Source organism: Jatropha curcas, chromosome 6, assembly GCF_041381405.1.
Source record: "Jatropha curcas cultivar XTBG-Jc1 chromosome 6, XTBG_Jcur_1.0, whole genome shotgun sequence".
Classification (NCBI taxonomy): Eukaryota; Viridiplantae; Streptophyta; class Magnoliopsida; order Malpighiales; family Euphorbiaceae; genus Jatropha; species Jatropha curcas.
Genome location: NC_143156.1, coordinates 21,996,677 through 22,007,696, shown reverse-complemented (window position 1 = coordinate 22,007,696; position 11,020 = coordinate 21,996,677). Strand labels below are relative to the sequence as shown.

The following is an 11,020-nucleotide window of genomic DNA, read 5'->3' as shown; positions in this document are numbered from 1 at the left end:
GTCCTTGTCCTTATTTCTTTTCCCTCTTTTTTTTTTGAAGGGTATGAGAGTAGTTTCTCCTTTTAAGTGAATATAAACCATACCCTTCATATTTAATTTGTACATTTGAGAATTATTTTCCAAATATACAAATTATGTCACAATAAAATTTATTCCTTTCCCCCCTTCAATCATGTCAAATTTTTATATTATATTTTTTCACTAAATATTAAAAAAAAACTTTCATTTCTATCATAATATTAAGTAAAAGCAAAGTTGATAATACATTTAGAATACATAGATAATACATTTAGAATACATATACAAAAACAGTTACAGGGCAGTGCCTAATTTAAGCATCATGCCTAAAACTCTCTTTCTCTCTTTTATATTCTTAAATTTAAAAAAAAAAAAAAAAAAAAAAACACATTTGAATCTAATTAGTAGAGAAAGCTCAAATTTCCTTAACCAAATTAATTAGAATATAATTCCTTCAAACAGATTATTCTGTAGGTCTTACTTTGGTGACATCAATTGCAACAAATTCTTGATTTGAAGTACCTACACTTTCACCTGTAGTACCCATTTCTGAAGTGGTTACAACTTCCTTATCATTGCTTGAAGCTAATGGAGATTTATCTTTGCTCTTACCCCATAATACTAGATATAGACCAGTAACAATTACCAGTGCTCCAATAATCCTACAAGAAAAGAAAAAAAAAAATTATAATGAAGACCTAATTAAGTTATATTCCAAAAAACAAAATTTTAAAATTCTACATCTTTAAATTTTAAGATATTAATTAAGTTAGCAGCTGAGTTTTCTGATCGAATGCCTATTTTGTAATCTATAGAAAGAAAGCAAGTATGGAAGTGTTAGAAAGGATTACCTTCCCAAGTACATGATCTCTGATAAGACAAAAGAGCCCAAAATTGTAACAATAACCATACTTAGAGGATTGAAGGCAGTCACAAAAACAGGACCTTTAGCCTTCATTATTACTCCTTGTACATAATAAGCAATTCCTGAACACATGACTCCCTGCAATATAACAAAACTGTAAATTTTGTTTCTAAACAAACATAATAAAAATAATAATAATAGGAACCAGTAAAAATTTAAATGTAATACTTACACTATAAACAGCAGCCAATAACTTGGAATCAAAGTGTATAGACCAAGCTGAAGGATTGCCCTTTTCCATTATAACAGCAAATATGCTGCCTTCAATAGTTCCCATGAAGCATATCAAAGCTGTTAGGGAGAGCTCAGCTGGGTATGTTTTTAGTGTTATTGCCTACAAAGCATTCATTCAACTTTGTTATTTACTGTTAGAAATCTTATATTAACTTGACAAAATAATAATTTGAATATATATATATATATATATATATATTCGTGTAATATAATTAATCTACCTACCTATTTTTTATAGTAAATGTTAGATTAGAATAGGGGCAAAGCTAGATTTTAGAATTTGAAGGACCAAAATAATTTTTTTTTAAATTAAGGGACCAAAATGAAGAAAAAAAACTTTTTTTATACTAAATTATAAAGCAAATTCTAAAAAAATCCTAGAGTTTGGGGGCTCGACTCCCCCAGTCCCCCCTCCCTCCGCCCCTGGGTAGAATATATATGATGTTTATGTATGAGTGAAAGATGATAATAGCTTGAGTTTATCGGACGACTTCTACAAACTTGGGGGGTTTACTTCATGTAAAAAACACTGTTCGCAAATGCAACGTGAGATTAATTTTATACCAAAAAAAGATATAGGAACCCTCGTTAGAAAAAAAAAAAAAAAAAAAATAGTTAAACTTAAGTCTCTTAAAACAAATTGTGAAAACAATATCATAGCACAAATTACTAAAAAAAAGTTAATAATTAATCAGATAAATGTATAATTAATAATTAATTAATTACCTGAAGGATGATGAAGCAAGACCAACATAAGCAACCAATTCCAATCATAAAAGCACCCTTGATGGTATCATGTGGGGTGACTGCAGCTGTAGATGCTTGATTATCATATCCTTTTGACCATGGTAATTCCAATATTGCCCCTTTTATTAAAGTCATTAACATTGCTCCTCCAACTGTCACTATTGTTCCCAACACCTTTGCCCAGCTATGCACTTTCTTCCACTTAACCTCCTCAAGCCTACATTATATATAATTCTTAATTAACAAAAACCAAATTTTTTTATTTAAATATTATTTTTAATTAAATGTATTATTTTTAAAATTACCTTAAGGCCCAAGCCATCAGAAATGCAAAAGCAGGAAGAATATTACACATAGCAGAAGCAAAAGTTGCTGTCGTATATTTCATGCCAGTGTAGTACAAGTTCTGGTCAATAGTTGGCCTGCAAAATCAGATAATTTTAATTATTTAATTAAGCTTAATTAATGATATAATATGATTAAATTAAATGAAATAAAATAATTTAAGTGTCCTTACTCCAATAAACCAAGCAACAGTATCTTCACAAAGACGGAGAAGGTCATCTTTGGCCTCACTTTCCTGTATAAAATACAAAAAAAATATAATAAATAAAAAATTATAATGAATAAAAACCCAAATAATGATAATTAAAAGAGAGAAAGACCTGTCAAAAAGAATGGCAAAAGGAGCCATAACAATGGTGGCAACTGCATGCCTATAGACAACTAATACATGTTGGCTCATTCCTTGGTTTAAAGCAAATTTTGAAATGATTGACATTCCTGCATACCCAAATTGTATAAAAATTACAGCCAAAAATGGCTTTGATTTTTCATAAAATGTACCCCAAGTTTCCATATATCTAATATTATTATTATTTTTATTATCTCTAACCAAATCAAATCCTTTTTTTCTCTCCTCTGCAATTGTGAGGGAAGCTTATTGCTGCTTAGTTCATTTATATAGAGAGAAGTTCTGAAGGGTAAATACAACATCAACACGTCTTAGTTTTAAAGTCTGGGGACTCCACTAACTGAACATTAATATTTTGCAACATGAGAAAAAAGGAAAGAGAAAAAGTTAAAAAATGTCAAAAACCATTGTTGCTGACTAATGAGGAGAGGAAAAGGAGTACAGAAAGAGTGTTATAATGGTGGATATTACAGGTAGGTTTTTCTTAAACGTAACCATATAATAATTTTAAAGCATGTATTTGAGGATAGAAAGTTGTAAGATAAGAGAGATATGATGATGGATTGATGGTTTTTTCCCCCCTTTTTATGCCTCATAGATGAAATGCTTTTGTCATTTTAAATGGAAGATGATCATGTCTAAGGCATTTCTTTTATTTAGCCATTAACAGAAACACAAATATAAGGAATCTAAAAACATTTCTTGTTATCCTTTTGTTTCGTGTCTATTATTCAAATTCTAACTTAGATAGCTTCACTTTTCAGTATTTGTATTAAAATATACATATATATTCATTTGCACCACGCACTTATGCAAATTAGAGCATCATTTATATTTATATAAATGGACTAATCCACCCTCGCTTTATAACTACTAATTTAATGATATTTTCCTACTTTTATTTTTACTTACCTATTATAATTTTACTATCAATTCTCGAGAGTCAAGAACGGATCTGTTTCAATATAACTTCAAATTTTGATTCTTGATCGATGTGGTAAGATTAAAATCTATATATCATTTTCATTGTTTTTTTTATAAAATAAATGTTATAAATTGATCCTACTTTAAGCATAGTTTGACTCAAGAACTATATAAGCAATTTGCATTGACCATGAAAATCACATATATATTCTATGTAGTTATTATTGATTTAGTACAAGGTTCTTATATATGCTCTAAAGATAGGTATCATCCATATGTATTAGTCAATTACTTAATAATGTTCATGAGCTTGATTTGGTGCATTGTGACCATTTCATTGGTTTTGACTTTTTTTGTGCTTATTAATTAGCATAATTACCCAATAAGATTTCATGTGAAGATATTATTTATAAACAAGAGGGATGTGTGGATGAAATTAGTGGCTCAAAATCAAAGCAACTAATGCCATTTTGCCTCTCCCCCTTTCATTACTATAATAATTAATTAATTTCACTATCAAAATTGCAATCCTTCTCATACTCTAATAACTTCTTGCTTTGTCATTATATGCTTTAATCAAATTACTTTTCTCCACGTCTAAGGGCAATTTAGGCATAAAATATCTTGTGTGGTATAAAAACCATGTGTAATTGCCCATTGATACAATTTTACAAACCCATACACTCTCTGTATATGATATTATTTAGTTAATCTACTAATATAACACAATTTATTGATGTTAATCTCCAACTCATACAGCATTATTAGCACTACTTTTGATTAACCTTAATTCATCTTACTAATTATTATTATTTTAATGGGATATCGATTATATTTATACAAGCAATACTGAATTACAACCGTTAATATCAATCAGGTGGTAGTCCGGTTATCTTCTCAATTATATGAGAAGTGAGAGGTCTCAAATATGTCATTTCTATTGTGTGGTTCGCAGTCTTATTTCAGTACAGTGAACTTTCAATGAATTAAAATAAAGTACGACCATTGGCTAAAAAATTTTAAAAACAGAAAAAAAAAAAAAAAAAAAAACAGTAAAGCAAAGCAGATTGTGTTTGCCTATGAAGAAAATACTTAAGATAACAAGGTTTTTAATGCTAAGTTTTTCCTTGAATTTTATTATAATGAACTTGTTATTGAATTTCGAAAACAAATAGCAAATTGAGTTTTAGCTAATTTTGGTCACCATTAATTATATGTAATGACTATATTTTATATTCCCCAACAAAAAGTACACCACTTGTTTGGTTAATTGTGAGGCACACGATAATTAGATAACGTCTATGCACATCTATGCATTAATCTAATTAGCAATTAAATTGTTATTTTCATCCTTTATATCGTAAGAGATTTCACTAATTTACTACATTAAGGAAAAAAATATTTTTTTAGTATTGAAAAATCGGGGGAAGGACTATTCATGTGTATTTTTTTTTTTTTATTATTGAGTGTTGAGGGAACGGAATCTAAAACTGGATCTATTATTAGGTAATAAATATACTTACAACTGCGCTAAGAATTATTCATATTGTTAAGGCCACAATGTTATTTTAGCGTAGATGAGTACTTTGACAAATTCAGCCATGATTCCAATTGGTCGAATTAAATTTGAATTTGAAATCCAATGATAGTTTTCCATGCTGTTAAAAACATTTTCTTTAAAAAGTTCATTCACATTACTTCATCCTTGACCGTAAGGTAGCAATCATAAGTTTTTTTTTAAAGTTCATTCAAGGTACTTGTTGTAAAAAAAACATTTTTTTGAAAATAGATTCATTCAATTTCTATCTTATATTGTTAAATTTCAAAATTTTTTGATTATATATATTAGTCCTGTTAACTTTAATATTTAGGTTTTAAGTTCGAATTTGGATTTTTACTTTGTTTTCGACACCCTAAAAACTAAATGATTTTAACTTATTCGAAAAAAATCATGTTAATCGAAAAATAAAATAATAATTTGAAAAAAAAATCATGTTAATCGAAAAATAAAATAATAAAATAAAATAATTAACCATTATTATTTGATAATTAAATCATCATCACTTGGAAATCTAAACGTCCAGTACTTGCTATAAGATCATAAATACTCATTCTCATATTTTAAACCAACCCAAAAAGAAAAAAAAAAAAAGATACAAATGTTTCTTGTACGTATAAGATTGATAAGTAGGAGGGAAAGATACATATAGATACATATAGATACATATAATAATTTATACGCATATATGCGTATACCCAAACAACCGCGTAACAGACAGCTAAAAAACAACATTTGAGAATGATATTCTCATGCACGCTTAGGTTGGCAGTGTCCAATTTCGATTTGTAACGTAGCTAGTTAGTTGGGTATATAGGTGCTTATGTGTGACTTTCTTTTTTAAATGTAAGTTTAAATAATATTGTGCATTAATGGATAAATATATATATATATATATATATATATATATATATATTTGTATAATAATCAGTTAAAACAAAAGTTTGGATAGAAGGAGGTATGTCCTCTAACCAAATGTCTTCTCCTAGCAAGTTAGGATGAATTAACTGAGATAACTCGTGTGCTACCTCGTCTTTACTATGATAAGCATGAACACAATGGACATTCATAAAATGGCTAATAAGAGAATCCATAATCAGCAGCCGTGTACCAAATCTGTCTTCGGTAATTCTAAGTATTAACATTTTGCACCAAAAGAGAGGAATCCAATTCAAGAGTTAGGGAAAAGAAACCTATATACATAGTTTTCTGCAGACTGAAGAGAGCTGCCTCTGCTTCTTCACTCTCAATTATAACAGACCCAATGAACTTTATCCTCGATCCCATCACTTCTCTTTTATCATTTCTAATGACAAAGCCCACTCCACAACCAAAACCATGGATTATTGATGCATCGACATTCATCTTATATGAAGCAGAGGGCGGAGGAGACCACGAATCGGTACATGCAGAATTGCTACCCGTAGAAACATTTGAATTAGCAGACTGAAAATCGTTACCGCACAACATAACCATATCAATGATTTGATCTTCTCTAAGCCTGCTACTCTGACATTTTGGTAAATTTCGAGATTTTTAAGGTGCTCGGGCTATCATCGAAAAGAGTTCAAGCTGCTTATGTTCGCAGTTCAAAGAAAAAACTTCAAACCATTTCATAACTTATGATGTTTTTAATGTTGGATTTAATTTTCTATTGTGGGCTTAATATGTAAAATTAAATATGTACAGCAGTCCAATTGTAAAGTCAATTTCAAATGTGGTCTTGATTGTGAATAATTGACTATTGAGGTATCAACTAATTATAGATATTAAGTGTAGAGACCATTATATAATTCCTATTTCGTTAAAGGACCGAAATAGGAATTGTACTAACCCTACAGGTATATAAAGGTCGTGGTCCCCAGAGGAGTTGAATACGATTCAGTTTTACGTTCCTTTCGTACTGCTTCCGCAAAATCGATTCTTCAATTCTCTGGAAGGCTGCAAACCTAATTCTACACATCAAGATCGACGAACAACGATGTCAGGTACGCAACCTTTTCTTATTCAATCTATTTTGTTGAATCTAGTGGTGTGCATGATCTAGGTTATTGTGGAATTATTTGAGATTAATTCTTTACAAGTGGTATCAGAGCCTTGTGCATAATTGCTAGATTTTAGATTGATTTTTCGTTTTTTTTTTTTTATTTATTTGTTTACCCTACTGTTTATAGATTGAGGGTTTTGTTTAATAAAAAAAAATGTATATATATATTTTTGTTCTCACTGTTCTTCGGATTCCCAAGAACAGGTAAGAGGTTTTGAACTAACGCCATTAACGATTAATTGTTCGTTTGGTATTTTGTTGTTTTTTTTGGTGGCCGGATCTTGTTAAAAAAAAAAAAAAAAAAAAAAAAAAAAAACAAAACAGTATAGGTTTCTTTGAAGAGAGTCGGCGGAAAGGAGTTTCCGTCTCTTGTTGGTTTTAGGGTTAGGGATGAAAATAACAGTTAGGTCCCTGGAAAATTTCATATTAGATCCCTAATTTTATGTTTTTTTCGTATTAGGCCCTTAATTTTCTGTAACTTCAGATTAAGACCCTAATTTTCTGTAACTTCAGATTAGCCCCTAAATTTTCTGTAACTTCAGATTAGGGCCGTAATTTTCTGTAATTTCAGATTAGGCCCTAAATTTTCTGTAATTTCAGATTAGGCCCTAAATTTTCTGTAACTCCAGATTAGGCTTTAATTTTCTGTTTTCTTTCGATTAGACCCTGAACTTTATTTATTCAAATATATTTAGTCCTATTTTATAATTTAGTCTCAAATTTAGTGACTTAAAGACTAGATTATAATTTTTTTTTGGGCTAAATAATTTTAGATTATTAAATATTTAGACAATCAATTCATTTAATTGCAATTGTTTTGTTTTAATTACAATTAAATGAATTAATTTGTCGACTTGAGATTAAAATTTGGAGTGATTAAGTCCCTATTCTGTTTGATATTTATTAAAATAAATTGATTTGATCAATAAGTCACCAAAGTGACCTCTATTGCTTGAATTGATTTATTTTAGAATATTAGACAGGTGTATTAGAATTCGTTGCGGATAGTTAATCGGCCCAAAGGAAGGTTGCTATCTGGCTGAGTTTTGAATACATGTTTGGCAATAAATATGTGATAATTGTTTGATTATTTTCCATGACAATGATATATCGGCCCAAAGGAAGATTTATTATTTGTCAGGACTATGTTATCAATATTTGATTGCTGCGTTGAGATACTAATTACAAGTTAATGTTTTACATCCAAAGATGAGAATATTAATGTTGTGTCTGTATCTTATTTCCATTTTTTGATCTCTACTTATGTGAATTGTTTCATTTGTGGATTGTGAGCTTATACTTATCTATTTGTTTATTTTCTCTGATGTCAGCTAACATGTCATTTAATCCTACTTCCAGAACTTTTTTTGAAACGAGAATTGCAACATTTTTTGAGGATGTTGATTTTGGAGGGAGAAATAAAGAAAGAAACATTGTCTTTGAAGAGGAACCAAGTAAGGATGATTCGGTTCTCATTCCTTTTGTTGTTTCTGATAGCGTACAGACTCCAGTTGCTCCTGTCACTATTCAAGATCCAATTCAAGACAATGCTATTCTTCCTCAAGAACAAATTCAACAACCTCAAGAATTAGAGTCTGTTCAAATGCCTTTGAGGAGATCTACTAGGGAGAGAAGAAGTGCTATTCCAGATGATTATATAGTGTTTCTTCAGGAACATGAGGATACTGTAGACATGATAGATGATGATCCAGTTAGTTTCTATCATGCCATGCAGAGTTCTGACTCTCATAAGTGGATTGAGGCAATGAACGAAGAGTATAAGTCTATGCAAGACAATCAAGTTTGGGATCTTGTTCAATTATCTGAAGGAAAGAAACCCATTGGTTGCAAATGGATATTTAAAACCAAAAGGGATTCTCAAGGTAATGTGGAGAGATATAAAGCACGTTTTGTAGCAAAAGGCTTTACTCAAAAGGAAGGGATTGACTATAAAGAAACCTTCTCTCCAGTTTCTTCGAAGGATTCTTTTAGGACAATCATGGCCTTAGTTGCAAATCTTGATCTTGAGCTTCATCAAATGGATGTTAAGACTGCGTTTCTCAATGGCGACATTGATGAAACAATATATATGGTGCAACCAGAAAATTTTGTAATTGGAGATCCAAAACATCTGGTATGCAAATTAAAGAAATCCATTTATGGACTCAAGCAAGCTTCTCGTCAATGGTACTTTAAGTTCAACCAAGTAATTGTCTCGTTTGGCTTTGAGGCAAATGCTGTTGAAAATTGTGTGTACCATAAGTTCAGTGGGAGTAGGTTTATCTTTTTGGTCTTATATGTGGATGACATACTTCTTGCTACTAATTGTAAAGTCTTGTTGCATGAAACCAAAGTTTTTCTTTCAAAGCATTTTGAGATGAAAGATTTAGGTGAAGCTTCTTTTGTTTTAGGGATTCAGATACATCGAGACCGTTCTCGAGGTATTCTTGGATTATCACAAAAGAGCTATATTGATAAAGTGCTCAAGAGATTTGGTATGCAGAATTCTAGACCATTGGATACCCCTATTGCAAAAGGTGATAAATTTAGTAATCAACAATGTCCAAAGAGTGAACTTGAAATTCAGGAAATGCAAAAGGTTCCTTATGCGTCAGCTGTAGGAAGTCTTATGTATGTTCAAGTTTGTACTCGTCCAGACATTTCTTTATAGTTGGCATGTTAGATAGATATCTCAGCAATCCAGGAATGGATCATTGGAAAGCAGCCAAAAGAGTCATGAGATATCTTCAGAGGACTAAGGGACATATGCTCACATATAGGAGATCAGATCAGCTTGAGATCATTGGGTATACTGATTCTGATTTCGCTGGATGCCAAGATAGTAGAAAATCCACATCTGGCTACGTTTTTCTATTGGCTGGCGGTGCCATTTCTTGGAAGAGTGTGAAACAAACTCTAGTGGCAACCTCCACCATGGAAGCTGAATTTGTAGCATCTTATGAGGCATCCAATCAAGCTATTTGGCTGAGAAACTTTGTCACTGGGCTGCGTGTAGTAGGTGGAATAGAAAGACCACTGAAGTTGTATTGTGACAGCAAGTCAGCCGTTTTATTCTCCAACAACAACAGGAGCTCTTCTCGATCAAAACACATTGAGATTAAGTTCTTGGCTGTGAAGGAGAGGGTACAGAGTGGACAGATATCCTTAGAGCATATTGGAACAAACTCTATGATTGCGGATCCGCTTACAAAGGCAGTGATACTGAAAGTTTTCCATGAGCACACCGCTCATATGGGTATCGTTTTGTTTGAGACTGTCTAGTTTTAGTGGGAGTTTGCTCTTTATGCATACATTATGTTTTTGAATGCTCTATTTTATTTTGGATATGTTTTATTATGAAATTTTGTTGAGTACTCATTTTGGTTGATGGTTACACTCTGTATTATTATTATTGTTTTGCTTGATCTCACTTTTGTTGGTGACCAGTTGGAAACAGACATGATGATCACATTACATGTAGTTTTCATGCTACACTTCTATAATGAATCTGTGTCATTTAGGGGTATTGGTAATGTAGTTGATGATGAACTTAGTCATGAGATCTATGACGAATGTTTCTTCAGCTCTTTATTAATATAACTAATGGACGAGATTGTTTTTGGATACCTTGTATGACTGCGTTTGTTGAGCTCATTTTGGTGTATGTATTTTATTTAACATATGTTCGCCCAAGTGGGAGATTGTTGGATTTAATTTTCTATTGTGGGCTTAATATGTAAAATTAAATATGTACAGCAGTCCAATTGTAAAGTCAATTTCAAATGTGGTCTTGATTGTGAATAATTGACTATTGAGGTATCAACTAATTATAGATATTAAGTGTAGAGACCATTATATAATTCCTATTTCGTT

General features: G+C 30.9%; 1 protein-coding gene across 1 annotated transcript; it reads right to left on the bottom strand.

Annotated features, from left to right (window-relative positions):
• Positions 1-208: 208 nt before the first annotated feature.
• Positions 209-3,033, bottom strand: LOC105641597 (WAT1-related protein At2g39510). Its single transcript, XM_012226182.4, has 7 exons — positions 2,590-3,033; positions 2,442-2,504; positions 2,230-2,346; positions 1,904-2,141; positions 1,116-1,277; positions 870-1,021; positions 209-680 (listed from the first exon to the last, which is right to left on the bottom strand). Exons 1-7 carry the CDS (start codon positions 2,781-2,783, stop codon positions 482-484), a joined length of 1,125 nt encoding a protein of 374 aa, XP_012081572.1. The 5' UTR covers positions 2,784-3,033; the 3' UTR covers positions 209-481.
• Between the last annotated feature and the right edge of the window lie 7,987 nt (positions 3,034-11,020).